The sequence below is a fragment of the Cydia strobilella genome, chromosome 7, assembly GCF_947568885.1.
Source record: "Cydia strobilella chromosome 7, ilCydStro3.1, whole genome shotgun sequence".
Classification (NCBI taxonomy): Eukaryota; Metazoa; Arthropoda; class Insecta; order Lepidoptera; family Tortricidae; genus Cydia; species Cydia strobilella.
In genome coordinates this window covers 19610298-19630026 of record NC_086047.1, presented here as the reverse complement: position 1 = coordinate 19630026, position 19729 = coordinate 19610298, and the positions used below count along the sequence as shown (strand labels likewise).

General features: G+C 37.3%; 4 protein-coding genes across 4 annotated transcripts in view; 3 read left to right on the top strand and 1 right to left on the bottom strand.

Annotated features, from left to right (window-relative positions):
• LOC134742637 (uncharacterized) overlaps nucleotides 1-19729 on the top strand; it is a 211249-nt gene that overhangs the window by 69347 nt on the left and 122173 nt on the right. The window lies entirely within an intron of this gene.
• LOC134742755 (probable palmitoyltransferase ZDHHC24) lies at nucleotides 10376-14096 on the bottom strand. The gene is made up of 3 exons (XM_063675942.1): nucleotides 13295-14096; nucleotides 11691-11923; nucleotides 10376-10489 (listed from the first exon to the last, which is right to left on the bottom strand). Exons 1-3 carry the CDS (start codon nucleotides 14094-14096, stop codon nucleotides 10376-10378), a joined length of 1149 nt encoding a protein of 382 aa, XP_063532012.1.
• LOC134742852 (probable palmitoyltransferase ZDHHC24) lies at nucleotides 14515-15326 on the top strand. Its single transcript, XM_063676035.1, has one exon. The coding sequence runs from the start codon at nucleotides 14607-14609 to the stop codon at nucleotides 15324-15326; it is 720 nt and encodes a 239-aa protein (XP_063532105.1). The 5' UTR covers nucleotides 14515-14606.
• Nucleotides 15783-16730, top strand: LOC134742753 (probable palmitoyltransferase ZDHHC24). Its single transcript, XM_063675940.1, has 2 exons — nucleotides 15783-16402; nucleotides 16448-16730. The coding sequence occupies exons 1-2, from the start codon at nucleotides 15849-15851 to the stop codon at nucleotides 16698-16700; spliced, it is 807 nt and encodes a 268-aa protein (XP_063532010.1). The 5' UTR covers nucleotides 15783-15848; the 3' UTR covers nucleotides 16701-16730.

The following is a 19729-nucleotide window of genomic DNA, read 5'->3' as shown; positions in this document are numbered from 1 at the left end:
TCAGGAGACAATGATTTCTATAGAATTTAACACAATCGTAGGATTGACAGGTAAAATGTATGCTGGCGGTGTAAAATACTTCAACCAACCCTATTCATATATACATATATACATACATATAATCACGCCTATTTCCCGGAGGGGTAGGCAGAGACCACGGATTTCCACTTGCTACGGTCCTGACATACCTCTTTCGCTTCCTTCACTTTCATAACATTCCTCATACACGCTCGCCGGTTTAGGGTGCTCTTCACCTGGCCTTTCTTCAGGATTTCCCCGATCTGATCAGAGAAAGTCCGCCGAGGTCTGCCCCTTCCAACTCCCGTTTCTACCTCTCCCTTATACACTCTCTTTGTTAGCCTTCTTTCACTCATTCTTTCCACGTGTCCAAACCATCTCAACATACCTTTCTCAATTTTTGTCACTACATCTTCGCTCAGTCCACACTTTTCCCTTATCACACTGTTCCTAATTCTATCTTACCCTATTCAGTTACCTCAAAACATATGGCAGAAGGGCAGAACCCTGGAGGATTTTTTCTAAGTGTTACGTGGAGAGTAGTAAAAACTAATTAATCTTAAGCACACGTACGTATAGCAGCAGGTACATACTATGTACGTAAAAGTACTCGTTACGTACAGGACGCGGTGACACAATAGCAAAGGATCGTTCCGTAACATAACGGTGCGGCGGCGCGTGCGCGTGCGTGTGGCAAATTATACGGAAGGGAATATTTATAAACATATGGTGTTGGCAGTTGATACTTGTATGATTATATGTGACGTTTACAACCAAAAGGTACCACATTGTCGCTTGAGGTTGATTTCGAATTGAAGCTGTATGGAAATAGCGCCTTATTGACAACCGACAATAAGTACCCTTTTGGTTGAAAATGACACATATTGGCGTCATAAAGCACTCTAAAACTAATAAGACAAGACGTTTATCCCACTCGTGCGCAACATTTTTATTGACTTTTCCTTATTTATACCACGACGTGTCCACCGGCTTTGCAAATGTCGCGTCGTGATGTCTCTGATGATGATTAATCGATGCACAGACGCCAATAGTTCTATATATGTACACTATATGTGAATGATGTGTGTATATTATTTAGTATGTGTGTGGTGGCTATACGTGTAGACGCAGATCACGCAGATGTAGTTAATTATAGAACTTAGTGTAAAAAGAGATTGATACTTGACTCCACAGTCAAACTAATTACAGTTTTGTGGAGCTTTGTTAAATTGTAATTTTTAACATTTGATTATAATAAATAAAATACATTATCATAATCAATAACAGCCAAAAGGTTTGGGATTGATACATTCCAGATTTGACCTAAGTTTTCTACTCTGATGGGTACTTATGAAATGTTCTGGAAACTCCGAAGAACCTAAGAACTTACTGGTATCTTTCCGCAACTCTTCTCTTGGGTTCAGGGCTATAACCGCGAAAATCGAAGTTGGCAAATTGCGGGCATTTTACTCTGTCACTCTAATTACGCCTTCATTAGAGTAAAAGAGCGAGCGCAATTTGCCAATATCGGTTTTCGCGGTAGCCCCTCAGGATGGTTAACAGTAATTTTGTCGAGGTGGCACATTGTTGTTTTTGGTTTAGTCTAAAAGATACTCGTACCTCCAGGTAATGTGTTTGACCAGCCGTTAGCAAAGGTCTCCGTTTCAGCTTGGTCAAAAAAGCTTTGGGATGTTATCCTCTACAGATCGCATTTCGTAATCGATTTTTTTTAATATATATATTTTTTTATTTTTTTTATTTAGAAACAAACAGTCTTATAAAACATGTAGGTGAATAAGCTGACAGCTAGAATTTATTACAATGTAGACCTATAGTTTCCTGTATGTAAATTTTTAATAAAACTTAATACTATGAAATGCTATCTGAGACAACAGTGAAATTAACAAATAATGAGATAACTTAACCTAGCTTTAATACTAATTTAATAGAGAATAAACTTTCTTCTTAAATAACCCTAACGAACTGCCAAATATATCCGCGTTCATACACTTTTCATTATACAACCTGCATGCGCGTTTAATATATGATTGCTGTGCATATTTAGTGCGACATGTCCCAACACTGAACAGCATTTTGCTCCGACAACCACGTTCTGTTTTACGAGGCACTCGAAAACCTATATTATGTAGAAGTTTAAAGCTCATCGGGAGGTCTACACTTCTAAAGCTCACTGTCACGAATTATGTAATATTCATTTCTTCTGTGGCCTAAAATTGAGCGATCAACGTAACTAGTGTCACTAGATTATAAACTGAAATAAATGTCATATACTAAGAAAAAATGACCAAGGCCGCTGCCGCTGTGGCCCAGTGACATCAGTGGCGCAGTGACAGCAGAGGACGCTGGTTCGATTCCAGCCTGGGGCACTGGAGGCCATGGCCACTTTTTCTTAATATATGACGTTTATTTCAGTTTATAATTTATATAGTAGTGTTTCTTCTTGAAATAAAAACAAAATAAAGTATTTTCTGAAAATAATTTAATTTGTTCTAATACTTCTAGCTAACAGTAGTGTTACTAGATGTTTGCGTCAGTTACAGACTCACTTTCCCATTAGAGAATCTCAAGGATGTAAATTAAGACTAAAACAAACGTTCCGGCCTAAATAAACAATAGATTTCGCTAATAATGAAGCAATTATTTCCTTAAACTCCGTTTTCTACTTTAGCAAGAATCTTAAATTTACGTCATCGTTGCATAAAACCAATTTATCGCATCAATTTAAAGATGATTGCGATTTTAATTCTATCATTAAGTGATTTTTCGCATGATCATTCTAATTATTTTGCTGTTATACAATCTTTTTTAAACGAGAAGTGTGAAATCTACGATTTTTCTAAGGGAGAGTTGCATTTCGAAATAGTGGATATATAAAGATTTCTGACATACACATTTGTGCCTAATTCCTGCCCTACATTAACAAATTTGTCTATATATGCGGATAGATTTCTGACATACACATTTGTGCCTAATTCCTGCCCTACATTAACAAATTTGTCTATATATGCGGATAGATTTCTGACATACACATTTGTGCCTAATTCCTGCCCTACATTAACAAATTTGTCTATGTATGCGGATAGATTTCTGACATACACATTTGTGCCTAATTCCTGCCCTACATTAACAAATTTGTCTATGTATGCGGATAGATTTCTGACATACACATTTGTGCCTAATTCCTGCCCTACATTAACAAATTTGTCCACCACACATGTGCACAGGTAAAACAGTAAGCTCTTGGGTCAGTCAACTTTTAGCTTATGGTCCACATAAATACATACCTATAAAAATAACTAATGTTTAAATAGACAAGTAACTACTTATGACCTGACAAGTTGACGACCGAGAACCTCGGGCCAGTTGGACTTTATATCATCGCAATAAAGTTTCGTACTCTCAACTGTCACGGGCACCTAAGACCTGAATAACGACAACTTTACACCTTATTCCATTGCAATAAGACTGTGACTCCAGCCGGGCTATGATGCTCGACTGTATAAATGATATAGCTGTATAAATGATGATAAAACTGACATTTTATCCAGTTTTGACGTCTTATCCACTTTTGACAACGATAGCCGTTAAATGATATACTGCATAACATGGTCGTTGGATAATATGTCATTTGTCCACATTTCCACCTTAAAATTTGATGATAAGTGGATAAGTTAAATGATATATATGACACTTGTCCAGATTTATACATTTTTATACACTTTTGTCCACTTTGACAGCAATAGCCGGTAAATGGCTACGATTGTTGGATAAATAGATATATAGTCGATTTTTGACGGCTAGCCTTTGATTAATTTATCGTAGTGCTCACTGGGCACGATAAGTGGAAACACATAGACTTGAATACTAGAAGGGGATTTGAAATGAAATGAAATGTAATTAAAAGTATTTATTTGTCAGAATATGGTACATTGATGTGATCTTAAGTTAGAATTAATGCAAGTTCCATCATATTCTACCGTGAAGTTTGGTTTAAGGTCTTTTTGTGAGGATAGTACATCTTTCGTTTGTTCTGCTAAGATTAGCGAAAAAGACTTGTGGAATATAAATTGTGAAATATACCAGTTTTTGGAGTTAAATATCAGTAAGTATCTGTTTTTTTTTTCACTATAATATATACAATTTGGATTCCATTTATTTACATATAATATTATCAATACATTCTTTGTAGGGATGGCAAGACACCATTTCTTCTTGGCAGCTGCTGCTATTAAAAAAAGAGGAAAGAAAACTGCAACGACGGGCCATAAGGGATGCATGCAACCGATATGCCTAACAAGGAGTTTCGTCACATATATACCTATAGAGTGCGCAAAAAATTGGCACTCTATTTGTGTGGCGAACTCGACGCCGACCTCAAACCTCAACATGGCGATGGATTGCCGGCACATCTTAAAGTAAAGATATAATGTTGCACTATTCCTCAAATCTTTCTTGTCACCTTTACCACCACCTTGATCTTAATACTTGTTTAATAATGACATACCAACTTACAACTCTTTATTTTAGGTTCTAACATCACTGCACCTATTAACTGACGGTAGTTACCAAAGGGGAACTGGACAAGACCATGGCTTGTCCATTGCTCAATCTACCGTCAGCAAGTCCCTAGATCAATTTGTGACTGCGGTGAATAGAAGGTATGTCCATTTTGGTACTGAACACCACTGACGCAGGTGATGAGAACTATAATGATGTTCCTTTTATACGGCGTAATCACATACATAGTCAGTAACATTATATTTATACATTTTTCCTAATACATACTTACGTAGAATTTTGAGGACTATGAAATAGAAATAAGGCTTGAATGTGTATTTTTGAAAATTAAAAGTAATTTGAAGTGTTTCTAAATATTTCAATGCATATTCATATTCATATGTACCTAACTTTTGTTATTAAATGCAACTTCTTTAGGACTCTTCGAAGCTTGTACTTCCATATTTATGGAAGTATTATTCAATATTAGCTACGTGTAGCTAAGGTACCAAATCATAAAAGTGGTGGGTTGTTTACAGACTTAAGGACAAATGGATATCTCTTCCCAGGAGACGAGCGGTCCCGGCAATCCATCGCCAGAGGTTTACCCGGGTACCTGTCGAGTCGACCCTAGTATATAGTATCCATAATTTTTAGATGTAGGTTTTAAGTTTGTAAATTTCTGTATACTTTTTAATATTTGTTATATAAATAAATACACATATAGCTAATAAATTTTTTGATATTTTTTTGTATTAATATAAATAAATGTGGAACTTAAAAATGAAGTTCATAAGATAAGTATGCATAAAGCTGATGAAAGTAATTAATATGTACTTTATATCAATAATAAATTATGAATAAATAATGGGCTTGAAAAATTAGGTAGGTATATGCAACCTTCTCAATGTTACTTCATACAACCAAGTATTGTGTATACGCGAGTCAATGGCTAAAGAAATCGGTATAAGTAAGCTCTCCGATTACGCATAGGTTGTTACGAATCTCACGGTCACGTTATAAATACTGGGGTTTCCGAGATGTCTACATGCTTGCTAGCCTATCGTTGGGAATTAGGATTTTTCTTTTCTAGGGTTCCGTAGTCAACTAGGAACCCTTATAGTTTCGCCATGTCCGTTCGTCTGTCTGTCTGTCCGAGGCTTTGCTCCGTGATCGTTAGTGCTAGAAAGCTGAAATTTGGCATGGATATATAAAATATAAATCAATCGAAAAAAATGATATGAGGTTTTTAAACAGTTTCTGACATTTCCTGCGATAAATCGAGGATTGAAAACATTTTAACAAAAATACTGATGATCTTAGATTTTTCTCATGGGCTGTATTGTCATCGAATAATAAAAGTTATCGAACTATAATAGAAGTGGCCTACCGCGTGCGCCCGTGAGGGATAGAACATACGCAATGCGACAATATGATTGGTCGAGTAGCCCACCATAAACCATAAATAAGAATTTACGATGGGGAATAAAAAAAACCGGCCAAGTGCGAGTCGGACTCGCGTTCCTAGGGTTCCGTACATTACACAATTTAAGCAATGTATTTTTTATGTGAAACGTGAGTGAAATGTCTTTAAAAAACCCGTAGGGGTAGGATCAAAAACTAAGTAATTAAGCCCAATTCACGCTTGACTGCACATTTTTAGTAGGTTTTTCTGTAATCTATATGTAAAGATCTGTTTTGTGTGTTTTTTTTTAAATTTAAGACCCAGTAGTATCGGAGATAAAGGGGGGGAATGGTAATTTTTTGTCTATTTTCTTGAATAACTTCTAAATTGTTTATCCTAAAATTATAAAAAATATATATTTGAGATTCTCACAATGAGCTCTTTCATTTGATGACCTTCCAACCCAGAGGGGGAACTAGGCATTGTTAGGATCAGTCCGGTTTCCTCACGATGTTTTCCTTCACCGAAAAGCGACTGGTAAACATCAAATTATATGTCGTACAAAGTCTATCATTTGAACCATGGGTTCAAAACAAAAAAAAAAACGTGAATGTAGAGCTGTAGAAAGACATTCAATGAAAAGTCGTTTTTGACTTATCGCTAAAACTTCCCTTCTTAGTAAAAAGACGTACCTATGTACAAAGCGTTGCGAAGGTATGCACCTACTCCCTTTTGCCTGTTATGTTATGTTGTTACTTACTAATAGGTTCCATTCAAGGCAGCCTATTGTGACGGACGGGTAACTACGGAGCCCTACAATGAGCATGGCCCGACATGCTCTATGCCTTTTTTTCAGATATTCAGCACTTGAACCTCTTATGGTCACGGAATTAATTTAGATATTGTCTATGTCACCTATTTTGTGTGTTTTTTTACTAGCCTATACATATATAATAGAAGGAAGAATAGAAAAAAGGAGAGGCAGAGGAAGATCGAGACGTGCGTTTTTGGACCAAGCCAAAGAGAAAATCATCGTAGTGACGTATCAGGAGCTCAAAACAGTGGCAGAAAGAAGAACGGAGTGGCGTGGCGGTTACTCCACCGACAAGAGCCATCAGGCTCTTAAGAGTTATGATGATGACATATACATATAAGAGTGTTCCACTGCTCGGCAAAGGCCTTCCCTCTCACCGCTATTTAGTCCTATCCAAATTGTCCAATGTACACTCCCACTTCTTTTCTAAATAAGTGTCCTGCCATCTCTATTTTGGTCTTTCTCTGCTCCGAGGTCCATCCTGTGGGATCCAGTATGTGGCTAGTTCGTTAATTCGGCCAACGTGCCCTGCCCAGCCCCATTTAGCCCACTTATAGCTTTGCGACCTTCATGCCCACATCCACAATACCGGTTTTGGATCGCAGTGCGGTGTTTATATGTAATATGCTCGGTTGGTCGGTTCTACGAACATCCAGCATGCTGCGTTCCATTGCTCTCTGACAAACCTTGAGTCTGGACTTTTCAGTTTCAGTTTAAGACAAAGTTTATGAATAGGTAGGATAAACATTCCGACCAGTTTATTTGACAAAGAATATCTGAATTTATACCAAATTGACCTGAATATCTATTCAGGTGCTGAATTTCTTAAAAAACAAGCGCACGTGTTGTCATCACGGTTTATGACATACAGCCTGGTGACAGACAGACGGACAGTAGAGTCTTAGCAATAGAGTCCCGTTTTTACACTTTGGGTACGGAAACCTAAAAAGTAACCAAGGAACCATATACATTGGACACACGTAGGGAGCTTTTGAAATGTTTACGTTTCCCATTCGTAAAGTGTCCTAACAGCAAAATCCAACTATCTATATCTCTTTCGCTCATTACTTTTCATATGTAAATGTGGTGGTCGAAAATCGTGGGTTCACCCTCGGGTTGTGCTTTAGCTATGAATTTCGGTTAGGGTCCGTTTCATACAGACAAGTGGTTAATAAGGATATTCGCTGACTTTGAATATGTTTGACGAGGATGTATTTTCAAAATGGCATAAAATCGTCAAATGAAGGAGTTTAATAATAAGTAATACTTAGTTTTAAAGAACATATTAACTATTTACTTAAATAAAACCAAAATTGGGCGATATCGTGAGAATTTTTTGAGAAAAGTTATCTTAAAAAAGAAAAAAACGTTAAATGCTAAAAAATTTGCATCTTTGGTGACAGATTGCACAAAAACTATAAGTGATAATATAAGAGATTAATAGCAAATTTATTAAGGATCACTTCGTTCCTACACACTTTTTCTGTATCTTGAACGGTTTCCTTAAAAATTGAGAAAACCCGGGTTTCAGGCCCATTGCGGGGGGGTGGGGGGGTGGGGGGGGGTGACGCAGAGGGGGGAGGGATGGGGAGGGTTGATGAAAAATAACCTCGGTCCATAACGTACATATCCCAATTTAAAAAAGTCTTCCATTAATTATGCCGTAATTTTAGCTAATTTCCCTTACCTAATGATTGACGCGACAGTATCTCGCCGCGAGATAGACTACCCGTCTTTCTGTATGAATTAAAGGGGGTCGGGTAGTCTATGTCGTGACGAAATACTCTCGCGCCAAACATGTGCTAGCCCGGCTATAATTAGTTTATGTAGCTTCAGATACCATAGTAAAAAAAATACAGCGAATATAAGTTTTTATAGAAAACTTGTTTTTGCTCTTTTTCGTTTACGTTTACGAGAGCTATATAAACTAATTACAGACCTAGATATACCTCATGTTATCGTATATGCAAGGTTTCATTAAAATCCAACACGTAGTTTTAAAATGAGAACGAAACTCCGTTTGTATGGGAAGGTGAAATTCGGCCGAGCTTGCCCGGGACTCTTACATGAAGATTACTGTTTACATGGCGAAACAAAAAGTATCATTCATAAGATTAACATATAGGATAGCGTTTACCCCTAAAAGCATCTGCTAATAGGATCAGAGTCACATGGAAAAGCTAGTTACTAAATAAAATACCTAATTCATGCATGTTTGAGAAAGATAGACGCATTTAAAATGGCATGGCGGTAAGAAATTCTGCTTCTTCTGATACAGGCGTTCGTAGGGCTCTGTAGGAAAAAGATAGGAGGGCGAACCATTCGTTCAATCCATTAATTGTAATGCAATTATCAATGATACTACATCAGTTACTAGCGGCGATACTCCTCGCCCCTTTTGGAATGTGGCGAAAATCTCGCACTGACCCTTAATGAAACAAGTTGGTCCAGGCTACAGCTATATGTTTGTGAAGCTGGAGCTGGTGATGGTGGTGTGATATTAAAGCGAACAGAGGCCTCGCCGGCGAGTTGCGGAGGCATGAGGCGGGGAACATCTTTGTGTTAACGAGTAATATGCGACTTAAGACCTCGGGACGTGAACACTCGCGACGAGTCAAGACAGTAAGGGGCACGACGACTCAGACAGAGAACTCATTGCATCTAACACCATGAAATAGTAACATAGTAAATGAGAAACTTATATCAAATAACAAACACAAACCACAGTATATAATTATGTATAACTAAACAATTCACAATTAACGTCTGGCACGATACTGCAGAGTCGATACACTCTCGATGTGTGCACGGTGCACCGTCGCATCTAGCGGCGGCAGCGGGGACTTGGTCGGAGCCGGAGCGCTAGGCCTCAGACAGGGCGTCGAAACGAAAGGGGCTAAAGGGCAGGCGAAAGCCGGCACTCCAATGGGTAGGCCTAGTTTTTACAGGCGCCTTCGGGGACATCGGTAAACAATGAATTCGATAGGGTCGTAATCGTAACACAATTTCAAACCGTACCACAAAATTCTTACATTGCATATTTCCATTTTAAAAGAACATTTTTACATATATATGATTAAAATAGAATTTTACTACTGCTGTAATGCGACATGCTAAAGACGGTTAAATTTGAGGCGACGGTATAAAAGTTTTACTTTAATAAACGCCTTAAATAAACTCAATTAGAGTTTATTTTTCAAAAGCTTACACCATGGATAATTTTTAACTATCAATATCACATGTACATGGATAAGTGATAGGACGTCATTTAGCCAAATATTCATTAAAATACACTTTAATTAAACTTGTTTAGAATTGATTTTTCAAAAGCTCAAACCATGGATAATTTATAACTGTCTATGTCATTTGTACATAGATAAGTGGTAGAATGTGATTTAACAATCTATTCTTTAAAATACACCTTAAGTTATCGACTTTAAAATTGATTTTTCAAAACCTCATCGCTATCATTTGTCACTTATACGTTATCCTCGCGACTTTATATCCAATTATATCACTTATCAGATATGCCGTCTTTTCACTTATACAATTATAAATGAAATGGTGACAAAGCATCATAGCCCTCCTGCTTCCACGTCCACCGCTCCCGGCAGCCATTATTATCCGTGGCATACGCTTCCTGTGCAGTCCATTAGCATGCTCCGCGTCGCGGCTTGCGTAAGAATTGCGTGGCAGTTGCGGCACTCTTGTGGTACCATCGTCCATACTGTTAACTGACAATTCATAAAGATAAAGACAGTTAGTCAAGTAGGCATATTACAATGCGCTTATGAACGCCAAATGAAGCTACGCCGACTCTAAACCTACCTCTGCCGCGAGAAAATTTAAATCCCCCCTCAATTGGATTCCTCATGATTTATAGCTATGGTTAATGTACCATAGTCCATAAATTGTGTGAAAATATTTTCGATAATGTCATTATCCAGGGAGGAAAATGGGGACTACGTTTGTATGGAGCGGTGACGTTACATCGTCCCCTTTACTCTTAAGCAGGATGGGTAGAGAATTGGCTATTCGAGCTGTAATTTCATTACCTAGGATGGAAAACACAGCTTGCAGTCTTGGCAACACTCAAGGCTTGAGAAATGCAAATATTACTCATCCTAGTTTTACATAGAAAAGTAGATGAAATGTAAATCTAATTTTATATCAAAATAACACCAGGGGCATAAGGCAACAATCGTTCGCAGAGAAACGAAACGCTATACGTCTCTATCGCATTTATATGGAAAAGTGATAGAGACAGTAGCGTTTCGTTTCGTTTTCCGCAAACGATTGTCATCAGACCCCTAAGAAAAATTAATCACCTTTCAAAAATTTGGTCCATGGTGTCAACTTAACTCGTTTGTATTTCGAGGTATGAAAACAACACTTTCGTAATTATGTCTTTACTTCATAAAAATCATAAATATGATTGAACAATTTCTAGTCCATGTGTTTATCAGGCAGAGGACTCTGCACAAAAGGCCAAAACATAGCTAAATACCATCTTCTACCAAAAATGTACTCTAATTTCCTCGTTAAACAAGCCTTGCTTGGAGCCTTCCCTTTAAAATATTGATTCGCAGTCACTCCTCGCATAACATTCCTCATGTGAATGAAACAAAAATACGTCGACGACGGTAAAAATAATAAATCAACCAACCAAACTAATACAAATAAGATGCCTTCAAAATCTGGCGGATTAGGCATAGTGTTTATCAAATAGGGTTTCAGAATTATAAGCACAGTTTGTATAAAGGAAGTAACATTCAATTCTGAATATATAACTAAGAAATTATAGTACATGCAATAAGCCATAGAGAGTGCTAAGTGTCCAAGCATACAGATGAAGTAACGGATATTTTTGCGTCCAATGCAGTGTGCCAATAAGCAGCAATGGTGGTCTCTTCTAATAATGCAAGCATTGCATACCTTACAATGCCATGTTTCCGCTGGTCTGTTCTGTTTGCAGTATTGGCAGTAAGTACCTGGTCCGTGGTAATCCTTCAAACGGGAATCAGTGAGAAAGCTGAGGATCAAGTTGCCAGCAACGTTGATGAAACAGTAAGTTCCGAAGATGCTGTGGAGGTAATAGGTGCAGCGAGTTATGAAGGACAGTTTTAGCAGCTTGGGTAAGGCAACGATCATCCCGAACCAGTAATATCCTGGAAGAATTATGAACATTATCACGAAACATTGGATTTTTTCAAACCGCGACAGGGTTTTTATATTTTGTTCACTACGAGCCATTGTAGTTATTGATTTGAATCTTTTAAATTGTTTGTAATCAAATTGACAATGACAACGAAAGTTGATGCAGACTTGTTAATCTTTTGGACGCCAACGACGGATATATCGGCACGGCAGGTCCAACGGCAAAGACGTATTAATCCGTCACAGACCACAGAGCAACATAGACCTACGTGCATGTGCATAAAATTCAATTTCAGTTTTGACACTTCGGTGACATGGCGTCCGAGTCAGCTTTTGAGTTTGACACGGCTATAGACGACATATTAGAGTAACTGATATGCATAAAGGTACAATAATATAGAGAAGAAATGGCCGCTCTTCCATTTGACCGAACGAGATGCTCTTATGGAACTTTCAGCAGGAGTAGCAGAGAAAGCGCTATTATTGTTTGTCCTTATCATAGTCTCACTTTTCCTTTCTGCCTACTTCTAAAAAGTCCTAAGTGACGTAGACGTTATTTGTTGCCCACCGCTTTTATGTTATATTGTTTTTGGTATGTTGTCAGGAATGTTAAAACTTGTTTTTAACTTCGTCGCATTGTGTATGTTCTGTCCCTCAGGGGCGCACGCGTATAGCACATCTATATTGTAATGCTAGGTCTATGCCAAGGGCCTGACACTCTTTGATAGAAAAAGATAGTCTTATTGCGATTCCTATAAGAGGAAAGAGATAATAGTGCCATGCTTTGTCCTTATCACCGACCGGGCATTTATGCATGGTCGGGTTATGGCATCATAGGTAGGAGGCGATGGCGAAATACCGAAATTTATAATAGTGAAAGAGAAAAAGGATTATGCTGCCATACATTAAACTGTCAAATATATGAATATGTCTTTCTCTTACCCCTGGTCGCTCGGTTTCATGTCTACTACTTGTATATACTATGTCTATGGTCTATGCTTATATGTGGTCTATAAATAATGATGTTTTTTTTAATAGGCACCTAAGAGACTTTGACATTTATCCAGAAGAGTTTGTGAAATTAAACAGGAGTCATTAGTTGTGCAAATATTTAGCTTGATGATGATGAATACATATTATAATCAAAGCAAAAAAGACACCTACTATTATTACACGAAGGACATATATAGTATTAATTAACTAAACACAGCGTAAATATAGGTAAATCATACAGCTTTAAAAATAATGACAATTAGGTATATATTAAATAACGTACACATTACAAATTACGTATTTGAAAAGAAAGCCAAAATTTGTATAACAACTCAAAAATTATAAAACTAAAATTTAAATTTGCGTCTCTCGTCGCAAATCTCGTATACCTTGTGCACGTTTATTATTAGGCAGAGGACTTTCCACCGACGGCCAAAGTAAAGCGAGATACCACCGCGTGCCAAAAACGTAGGCCAAGTTCCTTTTCCAGTGAGCCCTTACAGGCACCTTCCCTTTCTTATACTCGTACCACGTCAAACCTTTAAACGCCTTATACAGATGGAACACCAAAAAATTAATCGAGATTGGCAAAATAATTAAATTGAAATACCAGAAGCATACAAATAAGCGAGCTCTTAGTATCAATGAACTATAAGCAAATATGCTCCAATCAGTCAAATCGAAAATTCTTGACGCGGTCGCAGCAAAAGTCCTGAGGTCAAACATGGAGCGAAGAACGATGTAATTGTAGTAAGTGGCGTAAAACATCGAGATACTTAGATGGCATAAGTAGCAAATGTAGTATCGTAGGTTGTTACGGCCAATGCAGCGTGCGAAAAGGGTGCAATGATGGTCTCTCCTTAATATACAAGCATTGCATGTCGTGCAGTGCCAACTGTTCGCTGGTCGTTTCTGTTTGCAGAATTCGCAGTAGCTACCTGGTCCACGGTACGATTTAACACTAGTATCTGACAGCACACAGAAGATCATGTTCCCAGCGACGTTGGTAAATAAGTAGCTGGCGAAAATAATGTGAAGGAAGTGTTTCACAGGACCCCAGTCGAGATGTACTGTTAGATACGGCCTTATGACGCACAGCTGGAATAAAAAGTAGGCAGGAGTTAGCAGGAACACGGTATAGCTTAGTATCGCTTCTTTTAGGTGTTGCCTTCTGAGTGGTGTGAGACACATTTTATAAATTACTTGAATCAAGTTATTGATTCTAGTTATGAACCCCTCTCCCCGATTGACATTTGAATGAGTCAAAAGTCAAAACCCATAGTCAATCAAGGTATTGTTCTATGGTTATGGTATTGTTATCGTTTTAAAGTTTTAAAGCATGTTGAAGGCAGGATTAAAGAAACGCATTGAAATGAAGTAGGTCAAAACAAAACTTCATTTTTAACAAGGCATATCATAAAATACAAGTTAATTAATTAAAGCGTTTAAATTCTCACAAAATATTATTCCAAATACCTATAATATTCTCTTTAGTAGAAATTCCCGAAGTTTAAAAATACTTGAAGTCACTGTAAGGCACCAGCAGCATATAGTAACTTTTATATATAACGGCACCAGTTTTGTTAAAGGTTACCAGTAAAAATGTCGCTGAAAAAATCGAAGAAGCTGCTAATAGCATTTGAAAAAATATTATGTGTTATCATAGTGTTTGGAGTAACACCTTTCTCCTTCATATTCCAAATGTTGGTTGTTCGACCAAAATTGCAAAATGTATGGGGGCTCGCATACACGAAGCACTGTTTCCACTCCCTGCTTGTCACATACATCTTTGCCAATGTCTTCGGGAATATGCTCTTAAGTATAGTCGTCGACTCTAGTTTGAAGGATTGCCGAGAATATAAAGGACGAGGAAGATACTGTGATACTTGCAAGCAGAACCAGCCAGAAGACAGTTGGCATTGTGCGACATGCAACGCTTGTATACTTCAGAGAGACCATCACTGCTTCTTCTTATCACAATGCATTGGACGATACAATCTGCGATATTTCGTTTGCTTCTTGGCGCACGCTGTAATGTCTTTCGTGCTCTCAATCTACTATAACTATAGTGCCATGGAACACCTTGACATTACTGGTTTTATGGATATAACGTTCATCGTTGTACAATTTTTTAAGCCAGGGAACATTTCTATCCCGCCGTTCGACGTAAAGAAATACCTGTATGAGTTGTTTTTGTACCTCAATGTGATCGCTTTCATACTTTGCGGAAGTCTGTTGTGGCTCCATTTGGGGAACGCATTGCGAGGCATGACGTCATATGAGCGTAAAATAGGGAAATTTCCGGCGAAAACGGATTTGAGAAGGAATATGGAGCGAGCTTTTGGTACAAGATGGTACTTGGCTATATTATGGCCGCTTGTGGACAGTCCCTTGGTAGATAAACGAAGTAAGATTGTCTAGTTTATGCATTTTAGTTGATTAAATATAGAATCTTTAATGAAATAGTTCTAAAATGAAAATTATGTCGTACTTTACACAGATAATTAAATCAGTAATTACTAATTATACATTTAAATAAGTGCATTGTTTAGGTATTAATTTACTTTAAAAACTGGCCAAGTGCGAGTTGGACTCGCGCACCGAGGGTTCCGTACTTTTTAGTATTTGTTGTTATAGCGGCAACAGAAATACATCATCTGTGAAAATTTCAACTGTCTAGCTATTACTGGTGACAGACAGACGGACAGACGGACAGCGGAGTCAGTAATAGGGTCCCGTTTTTACCCTTTGGTACGGAACCCTAAAAATGCATTAATATTTAATGCATTGAAACCTTTTAGTTCACTAAGGCCGTCAATGTGTCAAATCTGAAGCAAGTTGACACTGGACATGTTATTATTTCAATCGCTGGTTATTCCTGAGTTTTATTTTAATGCAAGCATTTTCTTAATTATCGGTTTGAACGATTGTTTTAAAAGTAAAATGTCATTACCACGAACTAAGAAAATGAAGAATCTAGAAATAACTTTCGAAAAAATCATCTGTTTCCTTATAGCATTCGGAACGCCCGTACTCTTCGCTTTTCACATGCTGGTAATAAGGCCAAAACTTTTGCAATTTTGGGACCTCAGCTTCACCAGGCTTAGCTTCCACGCTCTCCTTTGTACGTACAGTTTCGTAAATGTATTTGTGAATATGATAATGATTTTAATAGTGGACTCGAGCGCAAACTCATATAAACATGAAGATGAAAGATGGAGGTATTGCCAACGATGCGAGAAATACCAACCAGATAACAGCTGGCATTGCAAGACTTGCAATGACTGCATTCTGGACAGAGACCATCATTGCTTTTGCTTTAACCATTGCATCGGACGCAACAATTTGAGATACTTCATCTGTTTCCTAACTCATATGGAAATATCTTTAGCGCTTTGTATTTACTACGATTGCTGCTGTATAACTTCGGAATTTAATTTTAATAGTTTCCTAGATATAACTTCCTGTGTCGCCGAAATTATAAGGCCTTCTTACTTGTTCATGAGCACACGCTCATGAACAAGTAAGAAGGCCTTATGGGATATGAGAAAACATCTATATGCGATATTGTGGTATTTCTTTGTAGTAATTTTCATTTTATGCGGACGTTTGTTGTGGTACCATTTGGATAACGTTTGGAAAGGTATGACGTCATACGAGTATCACAGCGGGAGAATCCCGAAAACAACATATTGGAAGAAGAATATGAAACGTGTTTTTGGTGTTCGGTGGTATTTAGCTATACTCTGGCCTTTCGTGGATAGCCCTCTGTTTAAACTTTATAAAATAAGATAAGCGATATGTTATATTACATTATAAAATTGATTAAATAGATTACATATTACAATGAATTTGATTGTATTTTAATGACATGTTTTGTGATAAGTTATCTTTTTACTGTTATTACGTCTAACCGCAGATTTCATGAGTTAAGATTAATAGCGTAAGTATATTGAAACATTGAAACTCGGTGGCTATTCGATTATGGGTTTATTCCAAAGAGTAAAATAACTAAATATTAGGTAGCATGGAGACTATATATTATTCTATACCATCCATATTAGGTAGTTTATTCCATCAAAATGTCAACGCGATAAATACCTATACGTCAATGTCATGAAAATAATAAACAATTATATCCAAAACAAAGATTTCAAGAATGATTAATGAAACGAACACGCTGGAAATTATATTGGAAAGAGTATCATGTTTGTTCATAGCGTTCGCAACGCCTGTATTTTTCACATACCAAATGACTGTCATACGCCCTAAACTCTTAGAAATATTCAACGTTGGTCTCACCAGACATTGCTTCCATGTCCTTCTATCTACGTATTGCTTCATAAACGTACTGGGCAATTTGCTTCTCAGTATATTTACTCACTCAAGATTAAAGACCTGCAATGGTGAGGGAAGGTACTGCGAGCAGTGTGAACAGATTCGGCCGGCGGACAGCTGGCACTGTGCAACGTGCAATGCTTGTATACTAGGGAGAGACCACCATTGTTTCTTCCTCTCATGCTGCATTGGACGCCACAATTTGCGATATTTCATCTGCTTCTTATCTCATATTGTAACTTCCATTGCGTATTCAACGTACTACGACTATTTCGTTCTCGTATCTGAATTTGAATTTACCAGTTTTTTAGAAGTAACACTAAGTGCAGTTCGGATCATTTTGCCAATTTATACTTTGATAAATCCTTTGGAGATGATGAAACATCTGTATGCATTATTCTGGTATTCCAATGTATTTATATTGGCATTTTGCTTTAGTTTATTGTGGTATCATATGAGTAATGCTTTAAAAGGTATAACTTCATTTGAAAATAAAATAAAGAAGGCTCCTTTAAATTCCAATTGGAAGGCCAATATGGCTTATGTATTTGGTACTAAATGGTATTTAGCTTTACTCTGGGCCTTTGTATGTAGTCCTCTACCAGATAAGCGTAGAATGTGATGAGACATCACAGATTGATAAATAGTAGATTAAATGTATTAAACTATTTATAATATTCTTTTGATTGACTGTTACTATAGTTTATCGTAAAATTACTGTAGATTTGGATTGTCTGGCCGTTGTCTAAGTTTTAATGACAAATATAGTTAGAGGATATGTAATGATTGAACAACTAGATTATCAAAAAGATACTAACAGCTACTGACGTGCCGTCGGAAAGATTCCAAGATTGAGAAATTTCCACTTGAAAATTTTTCAGAAATGTCGCATGGTTTTTAGGAATCAAAAATTTCCACTTGGAAGTAAAATGTGTTTCTCTGTATTTACAAAGATAGATATAACTCCGTAATAGATGGATACAGTGTAAGGAAAAAACGTGCCTCCAAAATCACGAAAATTTGATTCTCGATCAGATGGCGCCACTTGTTTTGTCCTACACTCGTATAGAGGGCGTTGACTGTTTCGTTTGTTATTTATAATTTTAACGCATACCAGTGAAAGAACATGGGTCAAAATCATATAAAAAGAATTAATGCAAATAAAAAAATCATTTATCCATATTTAAATACATTTTATCGTATTTTTATAAATATTTATTTTTAGTTTTAAAGTGTGTCGACAGATGGCAGTGAATTTACTGGGGTTACAAAATTTACTATGACAGTACCGCTCTAGTATAAGTTACTCTATGGTATTTATATATGCATTAAATAAATCATTATTACTAAAAAACGATAAACTCAAAAAAGTCGGACTTAATGCCAATGGCACTCTCCTGCAGCTGTTTTTGTCATAGGCGCCTTCCGACATCCAATATCGGAAAGGCGCTTTTGATAAATTCAGCCATGTCGGAGCCCCCCGTCAGCTGTCGCGCCGATAATATTTGTATGTGTGCGTATGTCTAGGCAAATGCTTGTTGTAGTGTGCGTGACCGCTATAGACGGCGCCCGGGCGCGCCCCCGCGGCCTGACTAATACGCGGATGTAGGATCGGACAATGTGACAACGCTCTGTTGCTAATTTTCAGAAAGATCCAGCTTTCGAAGTTACCTCCAATGCATCTTTTTACAAGCTTTTTATTAACTTACAATTAACTTACCTATCACGGTTCAAACGCACCCACGTACCGAGCAATAGAATTACTAAATAACTTCTTAGCTTCAATCCAAAACGCAGACATATTCGCAGACAAGTGGCCGTCCTTACAAAGTAGTGTCAGGATTTTTTTAAACTCTACCTATGTAACTTTGTAGTATGTATGTTTAATTTAAGTTCCTAGAGATACTCGTAGTTCGAAAAATGTATACATGTTTATGATACTGACTATGTATTAACAGTATAAGTGTCTTGGCGTAGGTCGCTGTAAACTTATACTTGTGTTTGTTTGAATAAAGAATAAAGAATAAAGGGCATAAATATCAAAAGTTCCCAAAGTTTCAAAAATATGTGTACGCTCTTACACCTTAGACAATAAATTCGTGTTCACATATTTTCGAGCCATTTGTCTGGATCGATATTTTTGCCTTCGACTGTACCTACGAGTATGTAACTATGTTTGTATTACGGGTCAAATCTTGCAAGTTATATTTGACCCACTTCCCGGTTCCCGATGAAGCTGAAAATTTGCATACATTATGTAAGTCGGGACAATGCAATCTTATGCTACCATATAGCTGATCACATGACGGAGACAGGAGCTGGCATGAGTTTGGGGTTTTTAGAATTATCTCGATGAGTATTAGTACTGCTGACTATCGCTGACTGTACTTTTCTTTCCATAGGCAGTGGAAACTAAAGTACAGTCAGCGATAAAAGCTTGTATTAAAAATGAAATCTTTGCCAAAAACGTATTATCTCGACGTCTC

What these genes read in the sequence shown, in the direction of transcription:
- LOC134742755 (XM_063675942.1), bottom strand. Translation starts at nt 14,096, where the DNA reads ATGTGTCTCACACCACTCAGAAGGCAACACCTAAAAGAAGCGATACTA. An exon ending in TAATAATAAACGTGCACAAG is followed by an intron (nt 11,924 to 13,294) that starts GTATACGAGATT and finishes TAATTCTTCCAG; the next exon opens with GATATTACTGGTTCGGGATG. An exon ending in CGGAAACATGGCATTGTAAG is followed by an intron (nt 10,490 to 11,690) that starts GTATGCAATGCT and finishes ATGAATTGTCAG; the next exon opens with TTAACAGTATGGACGATGGT.
- LOC134742852 (XM_063676035.1), top strand. Translation starts at nt 14,607, where the DNA reads ATGTTGGTTGTTCGACCAAAATTGCAAAATGTATGGGGGCTCGCATAC.
- LOC134742753 (XM_063675940.1), top strand. Translation starts at nt 15,849, where the DNA reads ATGTCATTACCACGAACTAAGAAAATGAAGAATCTAGAAATAACTTTC. An exon ending in ATTATAAGGCCTTCTTACTT is followed by an intron (nt 16,403 to 16,447) that starts GTTCATGAGCAC and finishes GGCCTTATGGGA; the next exon opens with TATGAGAAAACATCTATATG.